Genomic DNA, 15,924 nt, shown 5'->3' with positions numbered 1-15,924 from the left:
GAACTGCATTAATTAATACGCCGCTGCATTAATTCAAGTCAGTATGCAAGGCCTATGCCACAGAAGGTGTTAATTTATGCAAATTTATACATCCATACTCACAGCTCCTCCTCTTCCTCCGAGCCCATCTCCTGCTGGTACCTGCCATCCTCCTCCTCCTCCTCCCCCTGCTCTTCCTCTTCGTCCTCCTCTGAGGCCTGGCTCTCATCGGACATTCCCGGGCTGGGTGAGTGGCTGAGTCCAGCAGCCGCTGCCCGCATAGCAGCCAGGGCAGCCATCTGGGCGCGCTGGATGCGGGCGCTCTCAAGCTCCACCCCCTCCTCGGGTGGGGCGGGGTCCTGGCTGCGGCCACGGGCCAACTGCGAGGCCCCAGCAGGGAGGGCAACGTTCTGTCCGGAGGGCGGCGGAGGGGGCAGTGCTGGCGGGGGAGGTGTGGAGCGCTGCTGCTCCTGCTGCTGCGCCTCCAGCTCCTGCTGCAGCCGCGCCCGCTGCTGCCGCTGCAGGTTCTCCATCACCGCCTGCAGCTTCATGGCTCTGCCAGCCGGGGGCAGCTCCCTGGCGGAGTTGGCGGGCAATGCACCTGGGGTGCAATGCCCTGGAGTTGAGGATGCAATGTCCTGGAGGGGAGGGGTATCTGGAGGACAACGCCCTGTGGGGTGCAGTGCCCCAGGGGAGCTGGCCGGGAAGTTCCTAAGAGGGCAGAAAGCCCTGGACTGGGAGGTATCTGGTACCCTGGGAGGAGGTGGGTTACAACACCCCTGAGGGAGTACGGTGCAATGCCTTGGGGGAAAAGCAGACACGCTGCACTGGGGGATGCGGGCACCAAGGCGCTACACTAGGGGCTGCTTTGCATCGAGGGGCCGACACCCTGAGGACACCAGAATGTTTCCCTGGGGACCAGGGATGGGACCCTCTGAGCAATCAGCTGGTTGCAAGCCTCTGCTCCAGGGCTTGTTAGTCTCTGCAAACAAAACACCTCAGGGCCGATGCCCCTCCGGCTCAGCAGGCAGCCAGTGCAGTCCTGGACATTGCACGCCCCTTAGCTCGACAGGCACTTCCCCAGGCTGGACTGCAGCCTCCTTCCTTCCTCTGGCTCTGCTGCAGTGGTAGGGCTGGATCCCGCTAGTCCTTGGCCAATTCCGCTTCATCCAGGTGTCTGCGCAAACCTGGGAGAGAGAGAGAGAGAGCGAGAGAAAGCAGGGTTAGTGCAGACTGGGTTGGGGTTACCTTCTTGTGGGTGACTGCAGGGAGGAAAGAGTTAACTAGGAGCCTCATTAATCCAGAATTAACCTGGGCTCTGCCTAGACAGGAGGGAGGAAGGTAGGGGAAGAAGACCACAGCAGAGAGGAAGAAGTGGGGAAATGAAGTTGGGGGTGGGGAGGGACAGTCCTTCAGCTTGATCTACAAGCCTGTTGCTTTGCAATCCGAGAACTGCCGAGCAGGGCGGTCTGGTCATTAGACACCCGCCTCCCACCACCTCCTGGCAGCCCTGGTGTCACTGACCCACAGATAATGGGCTCCCTCCCCCCACACCCAACACCTACTCGGTGATCCTTCACCCCAGGCCCCCGCTGCTCCTCCAAGGCCCAGCCATTACTGGGAGAGCCAGACGCAGACCCTCCTCCTCCTCCCCAGCAAGGAGGCAGAGCTGAGACTGCCCTGACCTTGGAGACAGAGTCAGGGAAACTGGCTAGTGGCAAGTGCATGGAGGAAGGCTCCCCGCTGTGCCTACGTCTCCCCGTCCTCAGGACCTAACCGGGGGCCTCGACCTGCTCAGTCCAAGGTCAGGTGACCAGGTAGCAAGTGTGAAAAGTCAGGACGGGGTGGGGGTGAAATAGTCGCCTATATAAGACAAAACCCCTATAAAAATCAGGCCATCTGGTCACCCTCGTCCGAGGCGGCAGAGGGGAAAAAGCAAACAGACCAAAGGACACAGTTAGGTTCAGTCAGTACCACACAGTGGCTCGGAGCTGAGGGACAACTGTGCATCTCAGCCTCCCGGTACAGTGGTTATAGCACGGATGAGCCCACAGAATCCACACTAGGAGCCGGACCGATGCCTTGCTGGGGTGCACAAGTCAGGCTCTGGACTGGGACCCAGGTAACCTACCTAGGTGCTGGCCCCACCTCAGCCACTAGTTTGCTGCATGGTACTTCTGTGCCTCCGTTTCCCTGTAACGTCCAGCGTATCGGACAGCAATACTGATCCACCTCCGCAAAGCGCCTCAGACCCTCACACACGGAATATCAGCCAGCCCGCACCGCGGTCCGCGTCTGGGGTTGAATATGGCTTGTCCAGTGGCATTTAAAAAAAAAAAAAAAGGGCCAGTGGAGGGGGGGGGGGGAGCGGGGAGCCATTTACCTCTCATCAGCAGCTAGGCCACCTGTTTAGAGACTGGACTAGCAAAAGCCAGTTTCTAACAACGTGAGGCGGCCAGCATGGATGGGGCCCAGACAGGGGGAAGATCTAGGCTAGAACCTGTCCTGCAAATCTGCGGCTATCCGCCTTACATCCACAAACCATGTCTGCAGATACGGATTTTGTATCCGCCCAGGGCTCTACGCGTCCAGACCCCCGTCCTGCTGGCGGATGGAATTAGTTTACCTGGAACGGAATTTACACACAGTTCCTTAGACTTGTCAACAGGTCCTGAAGCAGGGTCCCTGCCCCAGAGCCCAGTACCCCCCCTCACGGGGTGTCAGTATGCTGCGACACAGGGGTGCCCAGCCTTGGGTGGCCCAGGACGCCACTTTGACAAATTGCCAGGCGCACAAGGGCTACATGTCGTTTGCCCACACAGTTACGCACTTAAGGAAAATAAACACTTGAAAAGCCTGTCTGCCCTTTTCTTGAAAGGGAGAAGTTCCTCGCTGAGTTCATCAGCTGTGAAAACAAGAGCCCACTTCCCCTCCACCCCTCAGGTTTTCCCAGTACTATAAAAAAAAAACTGCCTACACTAGACTAAGATTTCCCAACATTGGGCTTTTAGTACAGTAATATCCAGCCATGATCAGGGCCCCCTTGACCTGGGGGCTGCACAGACACATAGCGAAAGAGTCCCTGCCCCAAAGAGCCCAGGCGACAGAGACAAAGGGTGGGAAGGGAAAGACGCACAGAATAGGGAAGTGACATGCCCACAAGTCACGCAGCGCAGAGCTGGGAACAGAAGGCACGTCTCCTGGCTCCCAGTCCAGTGTCCTAACCACTAGGCCATGCTCCCAGCAGTTCAGCTCCCCTGGCAGCCGGGAAGCAAAGATTGGAGTGCTAGAGTAGCCACCTGTGTCTAACCCGGTTCAGGACACGTCCAGAGGACACCAGAGACTTGTTAACACGGCACTCCCATTGTCGCTGGCACAGAGCAGCATAACCAAAGCTCCTGAGGGGACTAACAGGGCTGGATTCTGGTCTGGTAAAGTCATCAGCCCCCCGTGGGCTGCACTGCCAGATCTAAGATCGAGTACAACAGAAGGCAGCTGCCGAGCTAATTTGTCCCTTGGGCTTCACTGCTTAGAGGACCAATCCACACCCTAGGTGCCACCATTTTGAAGTCGACCCGGCTGCAACACGGTAGTTCCAACGCAGTTAAAAATACACTGGGGGGCTTCAGGCCCAGACGGGATCAAGCTGCATTTTAAACAGCGTTCCTGGAGTGGGGACGAGATGGGGGGAAATGTGGCACCAAAACAAACAAAACCCTACACACCTTAATTTTTTATTTTAAGTCTCCACCAATATTGTTCCAGTTCTTAGACAAGGAATCTCATGTCCATCCCTTCTGCACTGGTTTCCCTGCAATTGTTCAGGGGACTGAGTTTTCCTGCTGGGAATGAGGACTGGGAGCAATTTAACTCTGCTTTAAACTGTAACTGTGCCGGGGGACCCATCAGGCTGTAACAGAGTTCCTCAAGGTGGTAGAAATCACAGTGTAATGGGACCTTTGGCCTGGCCCAGTTTAACTGAACAAGTTTGATTAAGCTGGTTTGAAACTAGCGCTGGGTGTATGTGTGCGCCCCAACACTGCTTTAAGACCGGTTTAGCTCAGTCACAAGAGAGTGCTGAACTGATAGAACCGGTTTTAAAAACTGGTCTCATCCACACACTGGTTTGCATCAGTTTAACAAAAAAAAAAAAAAAAAAATTTTTAAACGGATTTAAACAGCTAAACTGGTGTCCCTTTCATATTTCTAGCCCTGCCCATCCACACTGGAGACAGAGAAGCAGCACTACCAACGTGAGTGCATCAGATGACAGAGCTCCGCTGGGAGAAATCTGCAGACAAATCCAGGCCTAAGCAGGACAGTGACCCATTTCATGGACGGCTCTGAGCGCTTCAAAGACTCTGGGGTCGGTTTATTCTGAACCAGTTGGAGCAGGTGCAGAAATCTAGTCCCTTCTGAAGAGAACGCACTACAGGGAAATCAGTAGGTGGAGCAGGATGCATGATTTCCAGAGGCAGGGACAGCTATAGCAGCTGGGTCGGACTTGCATGATTTACAAAGAGAAGGAGGGAAACGTTTCTAGATCATCTCACGTGTGTGTGTTTAAGCCAGAGTGACTGTTTATGTTTGCAAAATGCAGGCTGTGGGCTATACACTAGGGGCTTGTCGATGCAATTTTTGCACCACTTGAATTATAATCTGTTCAGAAGCTGGCATACAGAAAGCAGTAGAATCCCCTGGCAGAGATCTAGTTATGTCCGTACACAGGCGATTATATATCTGTGTAGCAAAATTGCAGGAATAAACTGCACCTTAAAGCACCTTCGTCCAGACATAACTGCATCCGTGCTGTTGGCGTTGGGCATGTACCAATTTACCTATCCGCTGAGGCAGTACAACTTGCGTGTTTATCTCTGAACTGGTCTCGGTGTTAATGGCTGGAGGTCTAAGACCCTCTTGAGTCTCGACATGTCAAATAAAATGGAATTAGGTGGAGAGAGGCGAGAAGAGGGTTATGAATGGGATTGAGAATATTTGTGCACAGACTTTACCAGCGTAAGGATTGAATGTCGTATCTGAAGGATTATCCTAGCCCATGTAGATTAATAATGACAAAATAAGTGAATAAAGCCCAAGCTCTGTTCTTAGCTATCACGGCCAGGAGTAAGGAGTTCATTCATTGCTGAAGACAAGGCAATCAGATTTTTTGGGACCCTGGCAGCTCACAGGTGATAGGGTCCCAGCCCATTGGTTATAAACAATTCAGAGACATGTTGGACTGAAAGGGTCCTGGAGAAGCTGAGACAGGACCAAGTAAACCCTAGACTACACCTGACGGGTGTTTGTCCAACCTGTTCTTAAAAAAATAATTTCACAACCTCCCTTGGAAGCCTGTTCCAGAGCTGAACTATCAGAGTCAGAAAGATTTCCTAACATCGAACCTAAATCTCCCTTGCTACAAATTAAGCTCATTACTTCTTGTCCCACCTTCCGTGGAGAACAACTGATCTCAAACCAGTTCTCCAAGAGGTTACAGCTGGGGAAAAAAACAGAGCCAAGAAAAAGCTGAACAAGCACTTTAGCAGGGAAGGCATCCTGAGCCCTCGCCCCATGTCGGAGACATTAGTTGTTTAATGATGTCGTAGGCAGCAGAGGGGAGAGGAGACAAAAGCAGGTTTATAAAAGGCCGGTAGTTAGCTATGAAAGGACACAATGGCTGGCTTTTCCTCCTCCACCAAGATGTAAACCTTGGGGGGGGTGGGGGGGGTTAGGAATCTGTGTGGCATCCAGCACTGCCCTGCTCTACACAAGGAAGTTGCATGGCCTTAACTAAACCCCTATCATTACAGCACTGATGCAGCTAGGCTGGTATAGAGAGGTTTATACCAGTGTTGCTGCACTGGTGGGGAAGCAAAGGGGCCTTCTACCACTGCAACTGCGTCCACGTTAAGGGTTGCGCTCATTTTTTTTAAAACCAGAAATCGCACCCCGAGCCAAAAGTTACACCAGTACAAAAACGGTGTTTAGACCAGGCCCGTCTCGTGTTGGTGTTTAATACAGAGTGTACCCACCTGCTGTCTCTTCTTATACTTGCTCTTCGGGGCAGACACAGTCTTTGTTCTGCGTCTGTACAGCGCCTAGCGCACTGCGGTCCTCAGTCATGGACCAGGCGCCTAGGTGTTACCGCAAATAAATACAACACGTTCTGGGGTCTTGCCTGCATGGCACATTTCAGCATCGCTGCCCCAGTGAGGCGTACCAGAGTTGGAAGTTAGGCCTCCAGCGTCCACACCTCTTACGTTGGTATAGCCCCCAGCACAGTGACTGGGGCTCTCACATGCTACTGTAATACACAAGAGACTAGGACATGGTGGATTCCAGTTTTGTAAAGAGAGGGTCTCTCCCCCTGAGAAAGAGAGAGAGACACACACACACACAGCTGGTCCTTTAGGCTGTTCTAAACAGTCCCTTACTGAGCAGTAACAAGTAGCAGCTGGAGCGGACGCAGGGTGAAGGAGAAAGGGTCTTTCCTGAAAGCATCTACTGCCTTCTCCAGCGTTCAGCAAGGACCTTGGCATCTGGAGAAGGCTCACACCAAAGGGCGCCCCATGCGGTCGGCCTGGCTAGGGCAGATGCTGGAGCACCCCGCAGCACAGGCAGGCTGTGGGGTTCTCCATCCAAGTCTCAGGAGTTACCAGCCGTGTTGCGGCACAAGGCTGGAGTGGACACTCTTACTGTCTTGTCTGTACACCCAAAGGAGGCCAGTGACATCCCTCCAGCGAGCCCTGATGCAAAGGCCTGGTCTGTAGCTTCTCCTCTAAGCAGAGGCTGGAGGGAGGCACAAATCTATGCTAATCTGGGGAAAGATCAGCCCCCACCCCCAGAATCCCCACAACCCCTCCCTGCTGCAAAGCAAACAGCAGGATCAACTGGCTTTTAAGACGCTTCCTAGAAAGTCTGATCCAGAGCCAGGGCACCCCAGAGCGAACAAGATGCTGGGTCTAGGGCGCAGCATTGAGAAGGCCGCAGTTCGTTATCCCAAATTGTCCTTGTTCACAGGGTGGACAGGAATCCGGTTCAAGCACTATTGGAATCCTAGTAGCACCTGGAGGCTTAGACTCGGCTCGATGCCCGCTGTGCTCCATGCCGTATAGACACACAGTAAGAGACCGCGCCTGCCCTAAGGAACTTACAGTGTAAACAGACAGACAAGGTGGGAGGGAAAACAGAGACACCGACAGGTGAAGTGACTTGTCCAAGGTGACACCACAGGGCTGGCAATGGAACTCAGGTCTCCTGAGTCTCAGGACAGTGCTCTATCCACTAGCCCATGCTGCCGCTAAACACAGGGATTCTCTTCTTATCTATATAAGCCAGGCTTAAAACAAGGTCCCAGCTGGACTGTGGCTAGGACCTTAATTGTGTCTATGTACTCAGATGTCTTGCACCTTCCTATGAAGCACCAGTGCTGTCAGAATATTGGACTAGCTGGACCATTGGTCCAGCCCCATATGTTCGCTCCTGTGTTCTTAATTATACAGCGGAGGTGGGGAAGGGGTTTGGTCTGACAAGCCCAGTTCTCAGAACAGGAAGATTCCCACGCACACCAAATCAGGAAGCCAGGCGAGACCCCTGGTTTCAAAACCCAGCTCTGGGCAGAGCTCAAAAGTACAAGTCCAGCAAGGAGCGACCGGCTCACCCAGCACTTATCCGCTGACGGCCGCAAACATGGTTCTGTCTCAGACTGCACGTAGGCCTGGACAGTCCTAACCTCGTCCCCACATTGCCCTGCTAAAGCCAGACGCTGCCGCCCCAATGGAACACAACCTGGATGTTGCTTTCTCCCTTCTATGCTGCAAGAGGAGAAAGCATTTCAAAGGCATGAGGTGGGGACTGCTTTATATAACCGGGTCCCATAACCTCACAGCTGTTGTGGCAGAGAAACCAGCAGAAGTGGTGCTAGCCCACCGGGGGCCCCAAGCAGGAATATTTTCGGCCCCCTTTCCCACCCCTTAAAAACACTAATTGCATTATTTCCACAAACCAGATTTATATTCCCCCCCCACCACCACACACACACACACACACACTTGTTAAAAAGTCCACATTAAATAAGACGCATGGTATTTTGGGAGGAACACTAAATCAGGACCCCCAAAAATTGCTTGGTCTGCTTATGCCTCATGCCACCACTGGAAACACGTTAGATTTTGTAGCCATCCTGTGCAGTAAGGGACAGTCTCAAACCCTGACCACAGCAGGTGTATGAGATAGAACAGCTCGAACACCAGCAGCATTGGCTCATGCTAGGGCTCCCACCATGGTCTGGAGGGCAGAGCAATGGAAACAGGAATGAGGAGAGCAGAATTCTTATGCCCATCTCTGCCACTGACCCGCTGGGTCACCTTGGGCAAGTCACTTCGTCTGTAACTGCTCCTGCGTGTTATCATAAGCGCTTAGAGCGGGGACTGTCTTATCTGTTTGTGCAGCGCCTGGCCCAATGGGGCCCCGATCTCAACCTAGGCCTCTAGGCACCACTGCAACATAAGCAACAACAGCAGTTACCAATGGGGGAGGGAGGGGGGCGTGATTGCAACTGCGGGAAAGGCACAAACAAGGCTGAGAAGTCTCTGCTCATTCCTCCGCCCTCCCCGTTTACAAGAAAAGGGTGGTGAGCTCCATTCATAGAGAGACAGATCACAACTGGAACACGAGTCATTACAGTAACCATGAGCTTGTAAGTCACACTTCTCTGGTGGTTGGCTCTCTTGTTTTGCTATGACTTGCCAACTTTGATCAATGCACTGATCAAAAACCAGAGCAACTAGAAGTCACTTTTGTACGATTAGCTTAAATTAACTCAACACCTTCTGGCAATACAAAGGATCTTATAGTAAGAAGTTGCTCAGTGAGGGACTGAGGGTGGAGGGGGAAATCCATTGCCTTCTAATAAAGCTAAAGGAGAGGTGTACTGTATTCTCTGGGGGTGGGGAGGTATTTTGGGGTGCCTACATCAAGTGATCTCTTGTACAGGTTTCTGCTATATTCCCGTGCAATTGTACCCTGTGCAAAATGAATTTCTAACCACGCTTATGAAAGCAGGCAAGGGGGCTTGGGAAGCCAGTGTGAAAATTTGATCTTGTGGATTGAACAAATGTACCCAGTGAAAAACTGCTTTCCAAAGAGGCCCTCACCTATGCAATGGGTAGAGGTGCAGGTCTCTAGACAAGTCTCACACTCACACACACACTTTTCATCCCTGGCTGAGGGGCAGCAAGTGAAGGGGGGGCGTGTTGCCACGGGCTGTCTGCCGTTTGACCTCCATGGATAATTTTCTTAATGGAGAAGGACGTAGTGTCAAAATAATTATTTTCCCTCCTGAACCCCCAGCCAGAACAGATCCATTTAATGGATCTTGAAAGTCACATCAGAAGGTAAGGGAGAAGTGGCCTTGAATTAAATGAGAGAGTCGGAGGCAAGGGCCTGGTGATATCTGTGGAAGCCAATTAAAACCACACCCTATGCAAGGTAGTGTTGTCTAGTGGATAGGGATTCAAGAGATTACCCACTGACCTACTGTGTGACTTTGGGTAAGCCACTTCCCCTCCCACCCATTAGCTGTCAGTCTCTGAAGCGCTTACAGTCTAAAGGGACATATCTTATGACGTGTCTGTACAGCACCTGACACACTGGGGCCTGGATCGTGGGCACTGCTGGACTCATTTTAAAAATAGTTTCAGAAGTCTGATGTGCTAGAAGCAAGCATGTTGGCACTTCAGCTGCTAACCCCACTGACTTCCCACGAGAGCAGGTGCTCAAAAGAAAAAGAAAAAAAAAAATGGTGTCAGTTGAATTCAGCTAAAAATAAGCCATAGCAGACAGTTAGGGTTTTGCAAGTTGATGGACAGCTCTGTTGTGTCACGCTGCCTAGCCACATAGCACATGCACAGACACGGCGGCGTAGTGACCTGGAGTGGACAACTGGTTTCAGTTTACCTTGAATCCATTTAAGGAACAATCCAAAGATCAACAACGCTGGGGGTGGGGGTGTTCTTGCAAGTATACTGCCGTGGTTTAAAAATTAAGTCAGGTGAGGAAAAAAATAAATCAGAAAAGCCAGAACAGGGGGGGAAATCTGCCCTGATCTCCCTCTCGTGGAGCAAGACACCCTGCATCAGGCCATGGGGAAAAAGGGCCGGCTGTCTGGTTTTAAAGAGACGCTGCAGATCCTCCTTTAGCACAGACAGGTTGCTTTGCATTTTTGTTTTTAAACGTATGTTTTTGCCCACTCTGTCCGCTCCCCTCCCCTTTCGGTCTTCCCACACATTAAAGCAAGAGAAGCCATTTCCTCCCTCCCAGAATTTGTTTGTTGCTATGGCACGGTTGAGCGAGCTGCAGGAGAGAACAGAGAACTCCATCGATAACCCACATTGATGAGTGTTAGAAAGTGGCTTTTGGTCTTGCCTGTACCGATGTCGCCCGCCTGACGTGTCTAAAAACTTGAGAGTCAGGCCCCGCAACAAGTCATGGGATTTACACCAACATAAGGGTTGGGGCCTTCTGTTTTTTTGTTGTTGTTTTTTTAAAGCCTTTAGAGTTCATATTTTTAATCTTGTCGGTGAAACGTAATTAAAAAAAGGAATAAATCTGAGATTCGCACAGAGTCCTGGAACTGAAGCACTAAGAGAAAGAGCAAATACTGCAAGCCTCACGAACACCCTGACAACAAACAAGGGAGCGTGGTGTTTGCCCTGGGTCTATTGTCATCATTGGCACCCGTGCAGAATACTACCATCCCGATGGTGTCAGAAATCGGCCCACCTCCACATCAGCTACAGGAGGCAGTGGGGAAGTAGCCCAGGGATCTCCAAAAAATACAATTTAGAACAATTAAAGCCATTTGTATTGCCGTGGTGCCTCAAGGCACAGTCATGGACCAGAAACCATGGAACGAATGGAAATGCAGAATGAAAGAGGGCCCCAGGCCCTACTTAAATTGTAACCCCACCTTCTTCAATGGATATTATCCCCATTTCACAGATACAAAAACTGAGGTCCAGAGAGAGGTGACTTCCCTAGAATCGCACAGCAAATGACTAGCAGTGACTCTTAGAACCCTGTCCTAGCCACTAAACTGCATTCCCTTTCATTCCAAGTTCTGAAGGGTGCATGTTATTTATTTATTAGATACACACACAATTACAAAACGTTGGAAAGCTAAAGTTTTGTTTTTGTTGAAGATACAAGGAGAAATAAATACCTGTCAGAACATATTTTAAACAAGCTGCTTACAATGTTAGCTTGTAGTTAAAATCATTTGAGTTCAGGGGAAAATGCACCTGCTCAGCTTTTGGTGAAAGAAAAATTGCTACAGGCTGTAAGAACAGCCCAACTACAGAAATTAGGAATATGAAACAAAGATGCTGGTACAACCTTAAATATAAACTATTTCTGCTAGATCACAGCAACTTTTTAAGGAGCACCTTTTGTCCCCCAAGGCCCCAAGCCACTTTACAAACTAAAATACAGAACGTATCATTACGTCCATCAGTGTAGGGCTGCCACCTCTGGAGCAGCTCGAAGCAGCTGTTCTAACTGAACACAGCAACTCTAAGCTACAGTCGAGGACAGGAAAAGAAAAACACCGTGGTCATTTGAATTGCTAGAGCCTCCAGGTCAGTAAGTTATTTATATTACAGTAACAACCAAGGGCCTTAATTGGGAATCAGGACCCCGTTGTGCTAGGCACTGCCAAAACAAGCAAACAAATCTTAAAGAGAATGTGCCTGTCGATAAATTCCATTTAATATTCCCACCAGCTGCCCTGATTAGAAGTCTGTGGTCTCATTAACAGGACGGACTAATATTAGCCACGAAGCAGCACAGTAACAACTCTGCCATCCTGACACACAATCGCTTCCCTGCGTCAGGCCTCTGCCTCTCAAGGAGCAACCTCCAGCAAAGGTTTTTGAGTTTGCAGAGGACAAGTCGGGACCCAGCACAGGGCTGAGATGCAGTGGGGGGCGACCACAAAGCTGGGGAGCAAAGGATTTTGCAGTTGCGGGGCGGGACGGGTGTTGAAAGTGAGCCTTGCTTATCCCATGCTCGGCTCCAGACAGCACGACTTGTTCTTCAGTTTCGTGAACACTAACTGCTCCCGTTTTCTTTTTGAATTGCGATATTGACCCCAATGTTTTAATAAGATGGATCTTAGTGAGGCAAAGTGACAGGCAAGGCAGGCTAACACTGGAGACTGCAGAAACCTGTATTCTATTCCCAGATCTGCCACAGACATGCTGCCTGACCTCAGACAAGTCTCATCTTCCCCTCCAATACTGTCTTGTCCATTTAAATTAAGCTCTTCAGGGCAGGGATGGGTCCTCATTACACACACACACACACACACACACTCTCCTAGCACAATAGGTCTCTAGGTGCTACTCTAATAACTAACAGTAATAAGTCATTTAGATTCTAGCAAGCACAGGATTTTTTTTTTTTTTTGACAGACACCTGGCCTAAATGGAGATCGAGGGGACGGGGAAAACAGTTGTTACATGACAGGGTTAAATACGCTCCCTTACCACCCCCAAGTTGTCCCAAGCTTTTATATTGTGGAGGGTAGGTGGAAATCAGACTTCAGTCACTCCGCCTGAAAAACCCATGCACCAATTTACACAACTGGAAATGGCGTGGAGGCAGAATAGACACACACACACACTCCAGCAATCAGAGAAGGGGGTCACATTTTAAAAAGCCAGGAGTAACAAAGGTTAAGTTCAGACATAGCAAGAAACAAGGCAAACAAAAAGACTGATCTAAAAAGCCAGAGAGTTTTGTAAACCAAAAAGAAAAAAAAACAAGAAAAAATCCAAAGGCAATTCTATGGGCTTCCTTGGAGAATTTCTAGCAGCAGCATTCATATCTACCACCCGCCCCCCCCCTCCGGCCCTTTTCTCCCACCCAAATATAGATCTGTATTTGCAAGTCAGCCCTGTAGAATCAATAGACCCTGATCCCCAACCATGTAAGCAACCTGGGTGGTGGTGGGGGAAATCATCACACAATCGACGTGGTCAGTTTTACCGGGTTCTTTCTTTAAGCTGCTAAATGAGGAGGGTTCCTCTCATACACAGGGCCAGGGAGGATAGAAAAAAAGCAATAATCAGCCCAAGCCAAGCTCCGGATTTGAATGGGGAATAATAGCCTGTGTGTGCCTAGAACTATCCAGGGCCTTTCTAGCTACTGGGGGGGGGGGGGGGTTTGAAGTGCTTTGCCATGCACGGAAAAGGTCAGTGTCCAACTCTTGCTGCGGCTGCGAGAAAAAAAAATGGAGCCTTTTGCAAAGAGAGAGGCAAGCACTTTACAGATAAACCAGGCGGAGAGTTTGCACGGAACCCTGCCCGGGCGCAGAGCCCCGCTCCCCCGGGGAAAGGCTCCATGGCTCCTAACGGCGTTAATCGAGCTCCTAGGGTGGGGGGAGAAGCCCCTTCCCCCCCACACCCTGCAAAAAGGGGGTCCAAGCTGCTATTTGCCAAGAGGATTTTCCCCCCGGACACTAAAACAATTGATGTTTGAATTCCAACCCCCCCCCCAAACCGGCTAGATTTCTTTGGAAGTTACACACAATTTAAAGGGGGCAAAAAAAGGGGTGGGGGGGGGTTGTCGGGCGCTCGTGCTAATAAAGACTCGACATGGGAGAAGTCGATAAAAGTTGCAGCCAGTCCCAGCTGCAGGAAAGCCCCCCCCGGCGCCCCCATTCATCCTGCAACTTGGTTTAGCGGGGACCCCCTCCCCCTTGTTCTAAGGCAAAAATTAAAGCCCCCGCAAACCTTCGCCTCTTCCCAGCGCTGGAGATTTCAGCCGGCGGGACCCCCCTGGAAAGGGAGCTGTGCTTACCCTGGGCAGCCGCTCCGCTGGGGCGCTCCATCGCCGCCCGCGAGTCCCCCGGCAGCTGCTCCACCTCGCTGCGGAGTAACCGGGCCGCGCCGGGTTTCTTTTTCTTTTTTCGGTATCTCTCTTTTAATTGTGTTTGTTTTAATGCACCCCTATCTGGCCTGATTGGTAAATTTCTCATTGCAGGCAATGCAAGCCCTGGCCCCTTCCCCTCCCCCTGCTGCCTAAGGCGTGCTCATGGCTGGCTGCAGACAAATCATTGGGTGACAAATAGCAATCAGATGCAAATTCCTAACCTCTGAATCAGAGACCTGCCATAGGAGGGGGCTGCCCAGCTAGGGACCATCTCCCATTTCCCCGGCTGCGCCCGAAAAGGCGCCGAGTTTAGGGGCGGCCCGGATGATTGGAGATTAAACATCCCAGAAGCCTCTTTGGAGCTTCATGGCCATCCCATGACCTGGGCTGGTTTATTTATTTATTTATTATCTTTGCAGGCACGAGCCTTGTTGTAAGTGGCTGGTGTAATTTTGGTGTAAACGATCGATTATTAATTATTATTATTATTTTTAACGACGTACTTGCAAAATTTAAAATTAAGGGCTTGATCCTGCAACCACACACTCAAGCCCCTTTAAAGCTGATGCGGAGGGGAGCTGTGTCCACAAATACCAGGTATTTGCCTAAACGTTTGCAGAATTAGGCTTTTAAAGCGTTCGAACCCCTGCAGCGCTCCACTGACTTCGGTGCAGGTCTGTGCCTCAGTTCCCCCATCTGGATTGCTGGCCACAGGCACAAACCTATATAGACGTGGCTCCTTTAAATTAAAAAAAAAGAAAAGGCTGAGGCGTAACTGCCTTTAGGTTGGTGGTGTTGCACTTTAGGAAGCGTCTCAAAAGAGCCCGGAAGGTAGAATTTAAAGGGGCACGGTCCATTTGATTTTTTTGTTTTTGCAAATACTCAAAGCACGTGTGTCATAACGTTACTCGCAGGAGTAGTTCTATGTACTGCCATGGGGACTACGCAAATTACCCACCTGTGCTTAAATCAGCCCCTAACTCTTTTTTTTTTTTTTAAATCTAGCTCTGGACTGACCAATCTCTAAATAGTATGTCCTGGGTTTTATTTTATTTTTTGCTTTTTGTGATGTTTTCAGCGCCCTTGAAGCTATTCAGAAGGATGTTTCAGTAAAGGAAAAACGGAGTAAATCTTAACATTGACAAGAGGTCAGACCAGATGATCATCATGTTTCTCTTGCTCTCCTGTACAATTCCTGCATCAAGCCTGTAATTTCTGTTTGAGCTCCAGCCTCCCTTTGATTTGGTCTTTGCGCCCGCATATGCTCCCACACAGCTGAATTGTTTCTGCTGGGCTCACAAGAGTAAAGACTACTCTGGCAAGTCAAATCAGCAGTTGTGACTAGAAAACACTCAGGGAGCAGAGGGGAGGGCATAAAAAGGTGTCATTTTTATAAGAAAATAACAATACACGGCACTTTTCCTTTGTGGATCTCAAAGCACTTTACAAAGATCAGTCTCGCTGTCTTCATTTCACAGGGAGGGAAACCGAGGCACGGAAAGCTTACAGCCAAAAGCTCACAGGTGTGCCCACTGATTTGGGGTGTCTAACTTCAGACATAACAGACTATCATGAATCTGTGACTCTGGTACCCCCAGTTTTCAGAAGTGCTGAGAACTCACTACCCTAGCTGAATTCCGTGCGAATGGTAGGGGCTCAGCACGAGTGAGAATCAGGCACAAAGAGTCTTCTTTGGGCCCCCCCCCCCAAGAACTGGGTCAGTCAACATTTCTGCCTTGTGTTCACTAGGAAAGAGAAGTGTGTTTTTAACACATCGGCTGACATATGGTAAAATCCTATTGTGGACAAGGCAGCTGTAGCTTTAACACGTTAGCTGGTCAGATACCTTGACCCCAACACGTATTAACCAGCCAGCTCTCCGGGTTCCTGAGAATTGACAACACTGGTTTAAGCATATTCATTCAAGAGAAACTTTCACAGCAGCACTGTTGCATTTCGTACAGCTCCATGCACGTTGCTGGCACTAAAATAAATAGTAAATCCTACTTATTT

General features: G+C 50.3%; 1 protein-coding gene across 3 annotated transcripts in view; it reads right to left on the bottom strand.

The window, feature by feature from the left end:
• ARID3A (AT-rich interaction domain 3A) overlaps nt 1-14,252 on the bottom strand; it is a 92,674-nt gene extending 78,422 nt beyond the window's left edge. For 2 of the 3 annotated variants that reach the window (XM_039515474.1, XM_039515475.1), the window contains exons 1-2: nt 13,840-14,241; nt 103-1,166 (exon numbers count right to left, since the gene is read on the bottom strand). In XM_039515474.1, the coding sequence (XP_039371408.1) occupies nt 103-530 (428 nt within the window). In that variant the 5' untranslated portion in view covers nt 531-1,166; nt 13,840-14,241. Of the gene's footprint in view, nt 1-102; nt 1,167-13,772 lie in introns of all 3 variants that reach the window. The other variant, XM_039515476.1, reaches the window with a different exon arrangement.
• Between the last annotated feature and the right edge of the window lie 1,672 nt (nt 14,253-15,924).

Source organism: Mauremys reevesii, linkage group 26 (assembly GCF_016161935.1).
Source record: "Mauremys reevesii isolate NIE-2019 linkage group 26, ASM1616193v1, whole genome shotgun sequence".
Lineage (NCBI taxonomy): Eukaryota > Metazoa > Chordata > Testudines > Geoemydidae > Mauremys > Mauremys reevesii.
Note: the sequence above shows the minus strand (reverse complement) of the source record. Positions and strands in the feature narration are given on the sequence as shown.